At 46.1% G+C, this 18,554-nt stretch overlaps 2 protein-coding genes across 4 annotated transcripts in view; one reads left to right on the forward strand and one right to left on the reverse strand.

Moving 5' to 3' along the window:
* The window catches only part of ADGRE5 (adhesion G protein-coupled receptor E5), a 46,214-nt gene extending 42,269 nt beyond the window's left edge, over positions 1-3,945 (forward strand). For both annotated transcript variants that reach the window (XM_083597592.1, XM_083597591.1), the window contains 3 exons: positions 294-462; positions 769-876; positions 1,637-3,945. In XM_083597592.1, coding sequence (XP_083453718.1) covers positions 294-462; positions 769-876; positions 1,637-1,669 — 310 coding nt within the window. In that variant the 3' untranslated portion in view covers positions 1,670-3,945. The remainder of the gene's footprint in view (positions 1-293; positions 463-768; positions 877-1,636) is intronic.
* Positions 3,946-4,482: 537 nt separating this feature from the next.
* On the reverse strand, positions 4,483-17,334 carry DDX39A (DExD-box helicase 39A). Of its 2 annotated transcripts, none has more exons than XM_083597603.1 (11): positions 17,088-17,334; positions 13,408-13,618; positions 12,640-12,767; positions 12,128-12,220; positions 9,364-9,547; positions 8,836-8,954; positions 7,240-7,371; positions 7,040-7,149; positions 6,407-6,551; positions 5,913-6,060; positions 4,483-4,777 (listed from the first exon to the last, which is right to left on the reverse strand). In XM_083597603.1, the coding sequence occupies exons 2-11, from the start codon at positions 13,613-13,615 to the stop codon at positions 4,761-4,763; spliced, it is 1,284 nt and encodes a 427-aa protein (XP_083453729.1). In that variant the 5' UTR covers positions 13,616-13,618; positions 17,088-17,334; the 3' UTR covers positions 4,483-4,760. The 2 variants fall into 2 exon arrangements, with proteins under 2 accessions (XP_083453729.1, XP_083453730.1); XM_083597604.1 differs by having other exon boundaries at positions 13,317-13,618; positions 17,088-17,164.
* Between the last annotated feature and the right edge of the window lie 1,220 nt (positions 17,335-18,554).

Here is an 18,554-nt window from a genome sequence, read left to right on the forward strand (position 1 = left end):
GCCACAGAGTCCCCCTGGAGTCTAAGATGTCAGGCAATAACTAGCAAAAGACAATAACAGCCCTTCCATGTAGCAGTAGGATTATGCTAAACAGTTTACTGGGCTGATTGGGGGAAAGTGATGTGTTATATTTTTCAAAACTACACTAATTCTACCTTGGCTGTGAACATGCTTTTATTCTAGGACTGTCTCAAGTTGCAGGCCCACTCTAGCTCCTCTGCCGAGGCTAATCCTGACTGTATCCTCCACAAGCCAGCACATAAATTGTGTTCCTTTTCTTCTCATCCCTGCAGGGTACTCACAATCACAGCCATTGCCCAGCTCTGTATTCTGGGTACTACCTGGGTCTTTGGCCTGTTTCAATTCAGCAATCAAACCCTCGTCATGTCTTATATCTTCACTATCCTCAACAGCCTGCAAGGACTTTTTATCTTCCTCCTGCATTGTCTGCTCAAGAAACAGGTACCTGCAGTAGGAGAAAGGCAAATGGGTGGGAAGCCATCTCCAGTACTGCAGTGCTATACACAGTTACCTGAGAGTAAGCCCCATTAAACACAGGAGGACTTACTTATGGAAAAATGCACATAGGACTGGCACTGCAAATTTGACAAAGGGGTGGTTTGGGCAGGTTGGGGCTGGGACATGAAACCCCAAAGGCAAATTGCTTATGTTTGTCTGGCTGTAGAAGGGGTACCGTACAAACATTGAACACCATGAAGACAATTAACAACATGAGCCTGTCAGCTGCAATTTTACTTTTGTGTCTAGGTGCGTGATGATTACTACCGCTGGTTCTGCAAGGACAAACATGGCAAGCCCCACAGCAGTGACAAGTATTCCAACTTCAGCTCCACAGTGGGTTCCAACACATTACAGGTAAGCGAACACAGCAGGTGCTGTGGCATAACGCTCCCCCCCCTCCACAGATCATCACTCTTCCCGTCAAGCTTGCAGTTGCCCTGCAACAACAACATGGCTCTCAGCCTGGCACTTGCAATTCTTCTAAAAACTACCCCCCATTTTCTCCACTGTTCTTCATTAATACTGCAGCTTTCCTGAAACAGCAATAGTTTTCTTTTGGACTTTACAGCTAAGCTCCACTTAGGGGGAGACAACCAATTCCCTTAGAATCATAGAAGTGAAGAGTTGGAAGGAACCCTGGGGGTCATCTATTCCAACTCCCTGCAATGCAGAAATCATAAATGACAGCTTAAAAACCTCCCAGGAAGGAGAGTCCACCACCTTTCATGGGAGTCTGTTCCACTGCAAGGAAGGATTTATGAGCAAACAAGCAGAAACAGTTGGTTGCATGTTATAAAGCAGCGCTTTCCAAACCGTATGTCGCAACACACTAGTGTGTTGGTTGCAGTATGTAGGTGTGTCATGCAAACGCTCCCCATGCTTCTCCCGGGGCTGCAAAGGGGTTCAGTTAACTTCGTTTTTCTAGTAAAACTGAATTGCTGTGTAAAAATGATGCGTGTGTAAAAAGTGTGTCACCAAGATGAAAAGTTTGGCAAGCTCTGTTATAAACGATTAATGAAACAGAAGATGGGAAGATACATGGGCTATGCATACGATGCTGACAGTGATAAAGTGCTATTAAGACTCCTACCATTGCATCCTTTCTCTCTTGCAGGCACCCAGTACTTTGAAAGAATCTGGAATTTAGCAACCAAACTTTGCAGAAGCAAGCTTCAAGAGTGCTGTTTGGAACATGAGAAACACATCTTGTTGTTCCAGTAATCTTTCTTCTGGAAGAGTCACCCACTAAGATGCAGCAAGGACAATTGAACTGCTAGAAGGCTGTATAGGGACCCACTGAGCAAACTCAATAACTGGACCAATGCTATTAAGCTGATGTTGGCACAGCCTCTTCTGATTGGGCGGCTCCTTCCTCTACACCCAGACTCCTCTCTCTCAAGAAGAGATGGAGCAAGTTAAAACGGTACTTTGCACACGTGACACTTTTAAAGAGGTCCTTGCAACAGACATTGGCTAACTATAGTTCTAGAAAGTACACAGGCTGTGTACCTTGCTGTTCAATCATCATTCACCAGCTGTCGGTGTTCATCAAAAATCTAGTGAACTTTGCACATTCGGTCCAAAAAACTCATTGAAACAATATGGTGGGGTAAATACATCCTTTCCATCCACTCCTTGTTCTCTATGGAATGATCCAGACAGCCCTGATCACTGTGGTATTTTCCAGATCTCTTGTTGCTGGCTAGTTTGATAGCAGTCTTGATAGCAGTCCTTCCTATCAGTAGCTTGTCTTTTTCCACATACTCTAAGCAGCCGCCTCAAATGATGACTGCAACACAAACTGGTCCAACAACCATAGATAAAAGAAGAGCCTCAACGAGGAGGAACAAGGCTGTTACTCGCTTCTCTTGCCATCACTTAACCTACGAAGACTTAAGAAGAGCCTGCTGGAACAGGCCAGTGGCCCAACCAGATGCCTGTAATAAGCACTGTGAGCACAGCAGCATTCAGAGGCAAGTTAGACCCATTTGTGCAAGGAATAGCAAAAACTGAAGCCTAGTATCACTGAGATGATACAAGTCAGCACATACTTCTTCAGGCTGCAGGTGACAGCTCACATGACTGAAGATATATAGAGCACCAACATAACATGAAAGAGGAGGATGTGAGGGCAATGTCTAAAATCTGCCCCCTCCCAAAGGCATCTAGTTTTCTACATCCAATAATTTATTTATTTATAATAGGAGAAATGTTCAAGCAGTCTCCAGCTATAGCTTAGACACATTTTCTACAGGATTCAGATGCACAGAGTCAATTTAGGCAAGGAACAATAGTCAAAGTTGTGTTTGGGTTGCCCATAGTCTACTGGTCCCAGAATTCAGATTCAACAGAAGAAAGTATCCACATCTCATGGTTACAAAAATGCAATAATGCTTCATCAGTTGATGATTTAGGCACATGAGCACATTGCTTTCCTCGCCACCACTTTCAGGGAAGCACATGTGCTCTTAAACTCAACTCCTTACTTTTGTGTTTGGTACACTGGAATCCATACTAGAGTTGGAAAACGTCAAATGACTCTTCAGGTTGCCATCATCAACAACAGAAAACTGAAGCGTGCACAAGTAGCATCATGACGAACCCCACTGCTATAAAGGTCCTCATACGCTATTTCCTTCTAGCTCCATATTCCTCAGCTTAACAAGGAGATGCACATTTCTATGCTTTGTCCCCCCCCCTGCACTGCTATCCCCCAGGATTTCTGCGCAACGGCAGCAAAAAACAAGGGCACAGCAAGCAGTGTAATCTCAATCAGAAAACCCACCAGTCAAGTAGCAGAGAGGCTCTTCTACAAAGACTAAATGATAGCAGCACATTTAAAGCAGCAGGAAGGAGAGAAAGCAGACAGTTTTCTGGAAGCCGTTACTGAAGTTAATGGAGACCCATATTGGCAGTTCACATCAAACACTGGAGCTTTACAGAGCTTCCTGTTTAGACTAATTTATTTAGGGCTGTTTCCAATTTTGCCAGATTCCTACTGTTCTTGCCAAAGAGATTGGCTATGTATACTGCAATTCCAGATGCTCTTTACTCCTAACGTGTGTGGATAGCCAACGCACATTAGCGTTAACAAATCTTTATTTTATTTAGTTTTGAGAAAGAAAAGGTGTTGCACAGCAAGCTTTGCATGCACCTGAACACCAGGTTTTGCAGTATTCAAATCAGTGCAATGGATTCAAAATGTAGCAACGTTTCTAATGCTGTGTAACTGTTTCAGAACTTACTCTACTATGAAATATATTCACTAAGGATGTCCTTAGGTAAACTTACATGCAGTTATCCAAGCATCTTTGCACAAATAAGCTTATGCTCCTCTAACTACCCACCCCGTTATTTGAAGCAATTGTCTCTCAACCACTATTTTTTCCTAACATGTACATTTAATTAAAATATATTTTGGAATTCTGAGTTATACCATCTTTCTAAGCAAGTAACTTTTGGGGCAGGGGGGGAGGGAGAAGAGTAATGTGCAATGCGAAGGAAATGGGTAACTAACACACCAGTTCAAACATCCTACACTTCATAGGAAAGCAAGAGGAAATAAAAAGCCAGGACAGCTGACACTATCTGATTATATAGAAGAACAAATATCTCATACAAGGGTATGTAGAGCAAGGACATACATATCAATAGTGCCTGTCTTGTTTTCTCCAAAAGGAAGATCTGTTTTACCTTTCTGTTCTGTGAAACGGTTTGCAATGGAGACATGTCAAACAAGCACGCTGCTCAAAGCCAGGACAAAGGTGAAAAGTGGTAGGTCTTGGTAAAGGAAGATGTAGGACATAGGAGACTAGCAGGCAGCAGAAGAGTATCTACGGCAAGTTTAAGAAAATGCACAATCCTGATACACAGAAAGTGGGAGACGTAGCAAGGATGGAAGGCACCAAGAATGTAAATACCCACAACCTGGCTCACTGTGCCTCAAGAACAGCCAGAAAATGACATTTGAAAAATTCATTTATTACGAAACTTAGCCACAGGGGTTTACTATTCAAAAAATATAAAAGTCTAATTAAAAAAAAGCCCCCAGGCTACAGCAGAGGCAAAATACCACCTGGGCAATTTGTAGGACATTCATTTAACATCAAACACCTCTATACGTTTAACAGTGTGTTTAAAAAAAATAATAATAACATTCATCTCACTTCACCAGAAGATAGAGGTATTGTGTTCCATCAGGTTCCATTCTGGACCAGGTGGGAAGGATCCACAAACAGCTACCGACTCTGTTCAACTGCAGGAGACAAAAGAGTCAGTCAATACTCCTCCCTAGCAAAGCCAAGGCAAAAAACTTACAAGCTACCCCTGCTATGGAGAGGCATTTTGCTATATCCATCACCAGTTCTACAAAGGTGGAGTGGGTATCTCCACCACAACCAAACATGTCCCTCCCCAGTCCCCTGAATTTCAATGGGGCTTGAAAAAGCCTACTGGCTCCCAAAGGCAGCTTTTTTCAATCCATAAACTTGCAAGGAACAATGAGAGGATCTTGTGGGGCAAATGGGGGTGCCCCACAACTGCATCTGGCCCACATGCTCCTCAATCCTGTACTAGGGTTAAAGTTATTCAGGTAGCCTAATGGTAATTCAGAGTTGTCATCCCAAACACTTCCGTAGGCACTGCTCCCAGCATAGTGCCCTGCTTCCAAGAACCATTGCTGCAACATGTACCACGTACTTCACATTCCACCTCCTCACCCCAGCAGCCTCTCATTGGCACCGTAACAGTTACCTCTGTCCCAACAGCTGCAACACATCTGCCAGAGCAGGGGGTTTTTCCTATCATGTGCCACTGACTCATGGGGCGAGGAGGAAAGATAGAAAATCAATTGGGGGGAAACTGAACCACAACTTCAAAGGTCTTGCCCCCGCCTATCTGTTCCCTTTCAAACATTTGGGGGAGGAAAGACACAGAAATCTAGTGCTTATTAGAAGCATCCCACTTTGAAGGTAACAACTGATCAGATGAAACTAAGCAGCAAGCCAGAGTCAGTCTAGAAGTGTCCCCAAATCCATGCCCTACAACACAAACAGGGCACAAAAATGGGAACAACTTCCACAAGTGCAATAGAACGTCTCTCCTCCCCACACTCCTGATATGCTCTGGAGTTTCCCACAACCCTCTGGAGCCAATTTGTGGGTGGTGGGGGCAGAGAAGTGAAATTCCATTGCACTTTAAGACCCAGCAACATATACTATCGGTCCACAGACAAGGATCCACTCAATGGACCACTTTGTCCTTCAGGTTCCTTCAGGTTCCCAGAAATAGTGTACAATGGCTACCCTGATTCTCCCCCACACTTGGGCAGGATAGACAAAGAACATGCCATCAGGAAGAAAAGCCTGTCCAAGTTAATTTCTAGTACATACTATATGTGGAGATGTCTATCTCTTCAGGGAGCTCAGCAACGTTGACCTCAAAACGATCCTGCACTTCATTGAGGATTTTGGCATCACCTTCATCTGACACAAAAGTAATAGCCAAGCCTTTTGTGCCAAAGCGCCCAGCTCGGGCCACCTGCAAAGAGAGGTTTATTTCAAGGACACACAGGAAAAACATCCTTGTAATCTCTGAATTCATCACCCCAGAGGTACTTTCTCTGCCCTGCACCCTGTGACAAGTTCAGAATGCAGGCTGATGCTCTTTTCCTCCACCCTGGAAACTATGTAGCCTGATTGCAGAAACATTTGCAACTAAACTACCAAAGTTAAATTATCAGAAGGGATTTGACTAGGAACTAGCCAGGACCTGCAACGGTTAGCAGCTCCCTGCCACAAGCATGAATGGCAAGGTATTAGAACAAATACCTTCCAAAGAAACAAATCTGAATGTGCAGCATTCCCCATCCTATAACCAGACTCACTCTGTGCAGGTAGGTATCTGAGTCCTCAGGCATGTCATAGTTGAAGACTATGTTGACCCGCTCTATGTCCATCCCACGGCCAAACAGATTAGTGGCTACCAGAATCCGACGTTGGAAGTCCTTGAACTGCTGGTACCTAGACAGTCTGCAAAGAACAAGAGAGACGTGGCTGACCTCCCCTGAACACATACAGGAGCTGTATGCAGCGCATAGCCCATTACAGTGGTGCCTCGCAAGACGAAATTAATCCATTCCGCGAGTCTCTTCGTCTTGCGGTTTTTTCGTCTTGTGAAGCACGGCTATTAGCGGCTTAAAGAAAACAAGGAAACAAAGGAACAAAGGAAACAAACTCGCAGTCTTGCGAAGCAAGCCCATAGGGAAAATCATCTAGCGAAGCGATGGAAAAACCGAAAAACCCTTTCGTCTTGCGCGTTTTTCGTTTTGCGAGGCATTCGTCTTGCGGGGCACCACTGTATCTGTAGTGCATTAACTTTCTAGATCCCCTCTTCCCCTTAACACACACAACTGATGTCAGCAAGCCACATTCCATGATAAAAAAGTGAACTCAGCATTCATGTTCTGCACTATATTTGCTGCTGCCCTCTCCTGACACAGCCATCTCGCTGTACTCACCTCTCCTCCTGAGACATGCCTCTGTGAATAGCAATGGCTGGGAAGTTCTGCTCAACCAAGAGCTGAGCTAATGCCATGCAGCGCTGCACCGACTTCACAAATATCACAACCTGCAAGGGGTGGGAAGAGGGAAGGGGCTTTAACATGGATGCTCCAGGGACTCCCAGGAGCCCTGCTTGTCAACCCTCACTAACACAGACCTGGTTGAACTCCAGCACATCCAAAAGGTCAAAGAGCTTGCGGTTTTTCTCAGTGTCCTTCAACTTCACGTAGTATTGCTGCAGGCCATGCAGAGTCAGCTTGGTCTCATCATCCACAAAGACCTCCATGGGCTGCGAACGGAGAAGAAAGCCAATGTGACCTTTTACCGGCAAAGACAGCAAAATCCTCCAAACATATCTAGACAAGTTTTTAAACACCACTTTTCATGTTTAATTGATAGATGTAGAAAATATCAAATTCCCACAGCGATAGGCATTACTTTGATCACTACAGGGAATGTTGGATGCTGAGAGCAGAAATAGAACTATTTCATCTGTAGAACTGCAGATGAATTCTCTACATGCTCAAAAGCTCCCTCTTCTGCCAAGCACTGAAGGGAGAATTCCCACTACTGTTAATTATCTACAAAATTGGTTTAAGTGCCTGGAAGGAGAGAAAGCTGACTTGGTAGGCATTTATCATGCATTTCATCAAGGTCCCGAGGTAAACATTCTCTAATCTACTGGGGAAACAATGAAGACAAAGAAACATTCAAAACTAGTAGGTCAACTAGATGAGATGCCCCAGTGCAGCTCTCTTTTACAACCAAAAGCATGTAATGATAGCTCTCAGCAGCTGTTGGCATCTGCACAGCTTCAGACGGAATTTAACAGTGGTAATGAGAGACTGATGGTCACTTTCCACCCTGAGCTATATACCTGAATGTGCCTAGCTTTCTGTCTTCTCTGGCTGCCATGGTACACTACTCCAATCAGTGGGGGGAATCAAAGGGAGCATAGAGTGACATTCACTTGTGTAATGAGACTATCCCCTCCCTCCTCTTTCCATATGCACCCTACGCCTGTTCCATGGGTTTTCCCAACCCTCTAGAGCAAGACAATTCAGCTCTAAGGGAACTTCATTTTTTAAACTTTATATGTCAGAAAGTATCAGCCTCATTAAGCAGTGTCTGCATTTCCAATACTATTGATATGCATTCTACCAGGACTTGCAAAAAGGGAGAAAAATGCCACCGTGGTCCTATAGAGAGATGAAACAGAAAACAATGTGTGTTTGGGTTTTCTAACAGCCACGCTAAGAAAGCATAGGGAACACAACGAAGTGGAATAGGGCTATGATTACTAAGAATATGATATAATGAGCTGCAAACAAGCCAATGCCTCCATGGGCATAGCTGCCCCCCAAAATCAAAACAAATTAATACAAATTTTAGGTTCGGCCCCCATTCCACCCTCCAAAATCCTGGCTACACCCATGACTGCCTCATACTACCAAGCCTTCCTTCAACATAAGGGGTCCCTTTTGAAACAATGCAGTAGGGCAAAACTGCCTCAAAGGGGCCTTTTTAGCCTAGTGTGGAAGGCCCTTCCCTGGATCTCCTACACTAGTGCAACCATCTAGGACAGTTTCTTAAACTTGGGTCTCCAGCTGGTTTTGGACTACAACTCCCATCATCCCTGACCACTGGTCCTGGTAGCTAGGGATAATGGGGTTTGTAGCCCAAAAGCAGCTGGAAACCAAAGTTTGGGAAACTAATCTAAGGGGAGGATGAAATCAAAGGTTTTAGGGCTTACATCCTGCATGAACTTTCTGCAGACAGGCCGGATCTCCTTGCTCAGGGTGGCACTAAACATCATGCATTGCTTCTCATGGGGTGTCAGTCGAAAGATCTCCTGCACATCACGACGCATATCTGAAAGAACAGTAGGAAGAATCAGGTTGCTGTAATTCACCAAATACTGGCTTCTGAAAAGGACATACCAGTCCGAGTTCCACCACCTTCCCCCACTCTTGGTATCCAACATGTCTCTGCTCTACCACGTAATCTGAACAGGAACAGAACTTCAGGCTGCAGAAACCATCCCTCGCTTCCCCATGTTCTTGAAAGAGATGGCTAACTTCCTGACATGCCTCAGGGCAGATTTTTTAAGAAATAGTGCCCTTCCTCTAGGCTGGCTGCTCCTCGGTTCCTTGACTTGGAACTCAAGCACCAGACTTTCTCCCAAGGACGGCAACTCCCATACCCAAATGGATGAATAATCCCAGACCATGAAAACGCAATACATTGTGTCTTTATTATGCCAGCCCCTCTTGTCCCTTACCCAACTGCTCCAACATCTTGTCACACTCATCCAAAACAAAATGCTTGACATTGCGCAAGTTGAGGGTCTTGTTGCGCACCAGTGCTAAAATGCGGCCCGGGGTCCCCACCACAATATGTGGGCAGTTTTTCTTCAGCACCTCTTCATCCTTTTTGATGGAAAGCCCCCCAAAGAAGACTGACACCTGCAGTACAAACAGAAACTACTGTCAGCCACATAGAAAAACCCAACCACCTAACCTTCAGAACTTCAATAACTCCCCACCAATTTACTTACGTCAGGGACAGTCAACATGGTACACTCTAAATGCTGCTGGCCTACAACTCCCATTATCCCTGACCACTAGGCCATGCTGGCTGGGGTCGATAATGAGTTGGTCCACCAACATCTGGAGGGCACCACACCTAACTTCTGCAATAAAGTACTTGGAAGTGAGAGTACAATTAACTATGAGTGCGACATATTTATGCTGCTTCTCACCTCTAATCATAGAACCATAGAGTTGGAAAGGACCATGAGGATTGTCTACTCCAACCCACTGCAATGCAGGAATCTTTCACCCAATGTGGAGTTTGAACCCGTGACCCTGAGATTAAGAGTCTCATGTGCTACCGACTCTCCACCATAATATAACACATCAGATCAACTATTGTTCCAAACCCAAGAAACAAGGCTTTCAGTCCCCAAGAAGCAATCAGGTGGTGCAGGGAAGCAGGCAGGCTCTTTCAGAATACAGTGGTGCCTCGCAAGACAAAATTAATCCGTTCTGCGAGTCTCTTCATCTCTTCATCTTGCGGTTTTCTCGTCTTGCGAAGCACGGCTATTAGCAGCTTAGAGGCTATTAGCGGCTTAGCGGCTATTAGCGGCTTACCGGCTATTAACGGCTTAGCGGCTTTAAGAAAAAGGAAACAAACTCGCAAGAACTCGCAAGACGTTTCGTCTTGCGAAGCAAGCCCATAGGGAAATTCGTCTTGCAGAACGACTCAAAAAACGGAAAACTCTTTCGTCTTGCGCTGTCAGAGCTGCCCAAGGTCCCAGCTCACAAAGGACCAACGCTGCTTCGTTGTTAGGTACAAAGTCTTTATTGAAGTTCAGTTTCACTTCCAGAGCCGCAGCGCGCAGCTCTACGTCTCAACTGTTAGACCGCTGATGCTCCGTCTGAGTCTCCTCCCCCCTGACACCAATTTAAGATTCTAGCCTTACTCCACCCTCCGGCGGGCTTTAGGAGCTGGTTCCCCATCCGGGTCTCCTGCTGTTCCCCGCGCCTGTACATTTGAACTTGGCGCGCGCGCCCAGCCGGTAACTTTTCTCCTGACCGTTTCACTGCTGCTGCTGTCACTGCTTCCCCCTCTGGGGGGGCTAGCTGCAACTGACCTCCCCTCCGTTGGAGGCGTGGTCAGCCCTGACTCACTCTCTCTCCCCGCTGGAGGAGACGCTGGCCCTGACACATGTGACTCTTCCCCCCCACTACGCTCTGGTGGGGAAACTGGTCCCAATCCCCCACTGCTGCTTTGGGGTTCCCCTCTGTCTCCTTGTTTCTGGTGCGTCCCCCCTGGGACCCCCCTTGCCCTGACCATAGACGCCCCCTTCTGGGAATCTTCTGATTCGCTGGAGAAGCTCATGGAATCTCTCGGGCCACTGTCATACTCCCCTACGCTGCCCTCGGATTCTTCCCCTTCGCTCTCCATTTCCTCTCTCCCCAGTGCTCCTGCTCCTGAGTCCCTGACATGCGCGTTTTTCGTTTTGCGAGGCATTCGTCTTGCGGGGCACCACTGTATAGGGACATAGTAAACTACCTTATACCAAGTCAGACTATTGGCCTACCTAGTTCAGTATTGCCTACACTGCTGGCAACAGCTCTGAGGGTCTTGATGGTCTTAACTGGAGAAGCCAGGAAATGAGCCCAGTGCCTTTCGTATGAAAAGCGTGTGCTCTACCAATGAGCTACAAGCGCTTCCCAAACTGGGTCTTAAACTGACAACATTAGCAAAAGCCCGGGTTCCAACAGAGCTTCCCACCCATGAGCTTTCGTTCTTGCTGAAGGTAGGCTTGAGTTTTAGATGCAGAAACTGTCAGTTTCCATTTCTTAGTACAGGAAGTATTGATCTGATGTGTAGAGATCTTTCCTGCTCTACTTAATTCAAGAGGGTTCTGGAAAGTTTTCTTTCTATGTGAAAGAAACAGGCAGCAGGTTCTTGCTTGGGTTATTCCTTCAGAGAAGCTGAGTACAGTTGGTTTAAACTGGTTCTGTTATCCTTCTGTCAAGGTCATGCTGACTATAATAGGGAGGCCAGGAGGAGCCTGGGTTCTCTCTTACTTTCTCTTTCTGTCTCTTTGTTCTGATGTGGTGTGGTGTTCTGTATGCTTTGGTGTTAAGGTTTAGTCTTATTATAAGTAATTGTAAGTTTTATTGTAAGTGCTGCAACTGGATTTTTTACGGACTGTGCCAATCCTGATTGTATTGGATTTGTAACCATTGTGCTCATTTGCCATCAGTAGCAGTAAAATCTCTGCTGGATGAAGTACAATTGCCTCTGGTTTATTTTTTTCCCCTTCACACGCAATGTGTCAGAAACATCTAAAACCATTCCCACAATAAGGTCACTTCCTCTCTCTTAACCCTCTCTACAGGCTCTTTCCTAAATAATTGCACAAACCATTTCCATAAGCAAAGATGGCCTTCCACCTTTCCCTGTCATACAGCAATAGCCTGCATTCTGTATTGTATATATTTCAGACCTAACTGCAAAAGATTTTCCCTTACCTTGACAGTGGACATATACTTTGAGAAGCGCTCATATTCTTTGCTGATCTGGAAGGCCAGCTCCCGGGTGTGACACATCACCAGCACAGACACCTGCCAGAAAGAAATGGACAAATTTGTACAATAGCAGCAAGAAGGGTTTAGGACTCCCCACTGCTACCTGAAACACAGATAACACTACACAATGGTTTAGAGCTACGTCCTTGAGATGCAGTGAGGATGAGCAGAGCCTTGGGCTTGCATGCTCCTCCCTTCTTCACAACCACAATGAGGATTTATTGAAAATTAGTTTCATTGTCAAAGACCACTGGCTTAAAAATTAAGAAAAAAACACTGCCTCATCCTGGCTTCACAGGAAAGTTGTGTGAACCTAAGGTTTTTCTCTGGCTCACAGCAGTTCATGCAGATGATAATAAAACATCATTTAGTGTTACATGTAAATACAGCCTATAGCTCCAAAACAGAGTTGCGCTGGACATAAGCACAGTACAGTACTATTCCCCATTACATACCTGCCCATCCAGTGGCTCAATCTGCTGCAGTGTAGCCAATACAAAGACAGCAGTCTTGCCCATGCCTGATTTGGCTTGGCATAGGACATCCATGCCCAGGATTGCCTGTGGAATGCACTCATGCTGCACTGAGAGAGCAAGAATAAGTAATAGTTTAGACAAGCCCTAGGAAAACACCGGAAGCCAAAGCAAATGTACCCCCAGAGGACTTGATCCCACCTCTCTCCCAACCCTTTAAATCCAGAGATTCAACACCACACCCTTCCATGAGGTTAACTTTCCTGCACACATACTAGGGGAGGAAAAACTCTTCACATCCAATAGCAGCTGCTGCACAAGCACTGGGATTTTCCAGGTTCATCAGCCTGAATTACAAGTTAAAATGAAAGACATGGCTGTGGAATAGTCATCCTACAGAAGCGTCTTACTAGCACACCCTAAAATCCCTCCTTTCTCTTAAATGTTAGATCACACCCCATTCCATGCAGAGTCTAAACCCATTTCCCATGGCTAATAGAGTCTCTGCTCAGCTGAACTGACAATTATGAAGTCCCTCCATCCAAAGTGAACTCCATTTCCAATAAAGTAGGGCTCTAGAGAGCTATACTAGGCTCAACAAAGACTTCCCATTCTAGCATAACCTTCCCACCCTGCTCCCTGCAGCCCCCAGCTCTCACCCTGCACCGCATGGCACCACTGGCAGTTGCTCCCCGGTGGGTGGGCTGGGCTGGCTGACGAGGGGGCCAGGGGCCTTGGCTCAGCTCCTACCTTCTGACGGGTGCTCAAAGCCGCAGTCCACAATGGCACGAAGGAGCTCTGGCTTCAGCAGGAAGTCTCGGAAGCCAGAACTGTGAATGGAGACATAGGAGCCCTTCACATCTTTTTTATTGGGGACAGGGGCAGCATCAGTCACTGCCTGAGGCTCTTCATCCTCCTCATAGTCCAGCAACTCATTCTCTACATCCTGTTCAGCCATGTCCTGTAGAAAAACCAAAAGAAGGAATAAAAGGCTTGAGGAAAGACCACTAAGCTCAGGAGTAAGAGCACCCAAAGAACAGGAAAAGTGAAATCTGGATGAGTGAGGAATTGCAACTGTAGCTGCATCAGCTGAAGGATCATCAGCTCAAAGCACTCCATCCACACCCATTAGTTCCAACTAGCACTGCCAGCTAATGGTTGAAGCGGATTGTGCCATCTTTCCACAGTTCTCCAAGCAGCTTTTAAGGCTTTCTAACATTTGAATCACACATTGCTTTTTATAGCCAAGTATTATTTCCTAACTTAGAATAACAGCTGAGAGGGAGGCGGCAGTGAGGCTCCGTGTAGCGCGCCCTGCCCCAGCTCACTCCGCCCAATGGGTGGCTTGTCTTGCCCCCCAGGTGCAGGGCACGCACCACCCCAGGCACCTGAGTGGCCAGATATGCCGCTGGATCCATCAGCCTCTGAGGGGCAACCATCCTAATACGTCCCCTGCTACTGCGGAGGGGGAAAGGTGCTGAAAGCCTAAAGGTGATATGCAAAATGGCCCAACAAAAGTGCAGTGTTTCTAGATAAGGTGTAGACTTTTTTCAAATCCCTTATCAAAAACTGATGCTGCCAGATTATTATTATTTTTAATTGAAAATCTGCCCTGCCTTTCAAAAAGGGCCTTAAATTGGATTTAAACAATTATGTGTAACAGTTATTGTCAGAGACAGTACATTCGAATACCAATTACTGGTAATCCAAGTGGAGAGAGCACAGCTGCACTTCATATTCTGACTGCAGGCATCCCACTGGCCACTGTGAAAACAGAACACTGGACTAGATGGGCCTCTGGCCGAATCCAGAAGGCTTTTCTTATGTTCTTAGGACAGCATATAAACAAATTTACCTTTTTCTAGAAAAAAGTTTATATACAAACAGGGGCCTGTCAATCTGTGTCTAAAGTTTATCGTACATCTATTAGAGGGTCTACCGCACAGAAACAACTAGAGCACATTATACTAAGCACTTGCAGGTAGTTCTTGTTAAAATCTGGTGATGTAGAAAGAAATAGACCAAATTGGCAAACAGCAGCCCCAGGACCATCACTGTCCAGTAACAAAGCCCTCCAGCCAAAGCAGAACCAATGTGATCTGAAGTCTTGCCATAGTCTGAATAGGACATACTGCACCTTATAAAAGCCTTAGAGCAAAGGACTGACTGCAACCTTTACTCCAATATTTTTATACCATGCAATACACCCTATTTTATTATTGCAGGTCTTCAAACAGTTTATGAAAAAACCTATGCCTGTCTTTTTGGTGTGGAGTGTTTGTGAATGATTAAGAAGCATCAGTTATTAAGCAGTACCGAAGAGGCTTATTACGTGGGCTTATTGCCCCAGCTCTATTATTTTCATTGCCATGATCCTACACAATCTCAAAAGGGAACTCTCCACCAGAGTAGAAATCATATATTGAACAGATGGAAAGCTCTTTAATCTGAGTAGGCTGAAAACAAAGAGTAAGGTTATCATAACTTCCATCATAGAGCTTCAGTATCCTGATGACAAGGTAGTGTGTGCGCACTCAGAGGATGACATCCAAACCATCCTAAATATCTTCGCAGTGGCCTATCATTCAACATCCAAAAAACCAAAGTGCTGCACCAACAACCACAAAACAACCCCTCTGCAATGCCACAAAAACAACTCAATGGTGAAAAGTCAGAAAGTGTCAATCACTTCTCCTACCTGGACAGTTACCTTTCCACAAGGGCCAACACTGATGCCAAAATCCAACATCGCATGAGCTCTGCGAGGGCAGCTTTCTCCCAATTAAAGTGCAGAGTGGTTGAGGACCAGGACATTTGCAAGGAAACCAAAATGCTTGTTTACAAAGCTATTGTACTACCAACCGCATTATATGCTTGTGAAACATGGACCACTTATAAACGCCATCTCCAACTCCTCTAAATATTCCATCCACAGTGTCTCTGAAAATTTTTACATATTGCTTGGGAAGACAGGCAAACTAATGCCAGTGTACTGGAAGAAGCAAAGATCACCAGTGTCAAAGCAATGATCCTTCAACATCAACTTCGTTTGACTGGTCATGTTCAGACGCCTGATTATCATCTTCCAAAGCAACTACTCTATTCCCAACTCAAGAATGGAAAGTGTAATTCTGGTGGTCAACAAAAGAGGTTTAAAGACTCTCTCAAAGCAAATCTTAAATGTAGTATAAGCACTGATAACTGTGAAACACTGGCTTGTGAGCGCTCCAATTGGAAAGCAGCCTTTACCAAAGGTGTAATGGACTGTGAAGAAGCATGAACTCAGGATGGAAGGGAGATATGTGCTAAGAGGAAGGCACGCTTGGCAAAACCAAACCATGATCAACTCCCGCCCAGAAACCTAGGTCCCCACTGTGGAAGGATGTGTGGATCCAGAATTGGCCTTCACATTCACTTACAGACTCACTGTTAAGACCATGTTTGTTCATGGAAGACAATCTTACTCGCAGGGCCGGATTAAGGTTTGATGAGGCCCTAAGCTACTGAAGGTAATGGGGCCCTTTATATTTCCAACTGTCCTTTGTCAACAACCAATTGTCACTGGTTTTTGTGTTGAATATATGCTATATGGTAATTTATGGGCCTAGTAGGTATCTAAATCCATTTGCACATGCAGAATGTGGGCACCCTATATATAGAAATGAGCAAACCAGTGATATTTGGGGAGCAGGCTAGCAGGAAGGGCCTATTATTTACATCATAGGAGCCTACACAACACAAAACACTGTTGTTGTATGTAGGTTTCATTTTATTTGTTTTTTATCTTATATTTTGGAAACGTACATCCAGGTTTTTTCCCCTTTAAATTTTATGGGGGCTCCCAAGAGAGTAGGGCCCTAACATATAGCTTGTTTAGCTTATACGTAAATCCGGCAGTTTACTCGGCAACGAGAGATCGCCAGAGGAGGAGGAAGAAGAGAGAGAGGCGGGACGTCGGAGGGGGCGAAAGAGAGGGCCTCCTTTTCAGGCGCAGGACCCCCAAGGGAGCCTAGGAAGCACAGCCAAGGCACTCCCGGGTAGGCCCGAGCGCTGCAGCCACGAGGCTGGCGCGGGCAGAGGGGAGGCGCCGCGACGGCGCCTTCAAGTTCCGCAAGCAGCCGAGGCGTCCCGGACTTCCGAGGCGCCGCCATGCAGGTCCTGCCCTCCCGAGCGCCCCGCCGGAGGCAAAGCGACGTATGCGAGGAGCAATTTCGCGCGTGGCCAAAACGGTCGTCTGAATGGGCCGGCGAGGAAGGAACCAAGAGGCGACCCAAGCAGAGGCGCCTCCTCTCCACGACCGACCGGCGCCCGCCCACCCCACCCGCCGCAAGAAGGTCTGAGGGACCAGGCGCCAGGACGGGAGGCTCGCGCCGCCATGGGAAGCCTCCCTCGCCCGCTCCTCGCCGCCGCCCCACGCAGAGCCCCCTCACCTGCTCAGGTCCGAGTTGCCGAGTCGCTTCCCGCTTCGCCTTGTACACACCGCGCTCCAATTCGGATAGGACGGCCCAGTACAGGAAGCACCTTCGATTCCTATTGGCCGCCGCCGCCGAGCGCGGACCCGCCTCTATACGAAACCGGCGGAAGGAAGCTTCGACTCGTCTTCGCGCCCGCCAATCAAAAGACGTCAGCGCTGCGCCATTGGCTGGATTGAGACCCGGCGATTGAGAAAGAGAATACAGATGGGAGAAGGGGGCTGAGCAAAGCTTCCAGAAATCTATGGTGAGATTGTAGGAGGAGACTCCGCCATTTTGGATGCTGGCGGGAGTCGTCGCAAGCCCTTTACTGTGTAGGTTTATTTTTTAGGCGCCCTTTTTCTCCGCATACATTTTATTATAGATCAAGGTCTGCCCCCCTGAACTGTTCGGAGGATGAGTAGGATTATAGTGCCATAAAATAAACGCTGCTGATGCAATCTTGCCCCTGCCATTGAACTCAAGGGGACTTATTCCTGAGCAGGATTGTTTAAGGCTTACACTGAGTTTAGTGCTTCATGGGGCTACGAAAGCTCAAGTTGCAATAAAATCATGGCTTGTTCTCTGACCGCAGCAGGCTACTGCTAGCCCTCTATCTAGGGGTGGTGAGCCGTATGTGGTCAGGAAAAATGGAACAAGTACTGCTGTCTTGAGTGCCGAGTACATTGTATATACCAAGGCACAGGTGTCAATGAACTAAGGCTGTGTGCATAGACAGAGGGCCTTCTCGGTAGTGGCGCCCGCTCTGTGGAACGCCCTCCCATCAGATGTCAAGGAAATAAGCAGCTATCCTATTTTTAGAAGACATCTGAAGGCAGCCCTATTTAGGGAAGTTTTTAATATTTAATGCTGTATTGTTTTTAACACTGGGCTGGGAGCCGCCCAGTGGCTTGGGAAACTCAGCCAGATGGGCAGGGTGTAAATAAATTATTATTATTATTATTACCAGTTTAAAATGCAGCCAGGTTCTTTTTCTTAGTTTGGATCAAAGCTGGTTTGGGTGGGTGGGGGGAACACATCAAAATGCAGTATTTCATGGCTTTACAGCAGAATTCTTCAAGAAATTCAAAGAAACCCTGATGCCCTACATGACCCCCATCCCTAAAACCTGGACTTCTTCCAAAATAGTCTCTATCCCAAAACCACTCAAAGATAGCCTCAGAGTAGAATCATACCACTGGATCTCTCATTGATAAACCAAGACTGCAAGACTAAAAAAAAAAATTTCCTACACAAATTAATTGCCCCAGACCAAACTGGCTTCGTCCCTGGTCTCAATATAACAGACCCCATTAGGAAATTACTGAATTTGATCGAACACAGCAAAGCAACTAAACTCCCACTGTCGATTATGTCCCTAGACCATGGCCCCCTTTCCAACCTTCCTGTGCCCCCCCTAGACATAGCCAAGGAGGGCAGTTGCCC

Source organism: Podarcis filfolensis, assembly GCF_964270895.1.
Source record: "Podarcis filfolensis genome assembly, chromosome: 2".
In the NCBI taxonomy this organism is placed as follows: Eukaryota; Metazoa; Chordata; class Lepidosauria; order Squamata; family Lacertidae; genus Podarcis; species Podarcis filfolensis.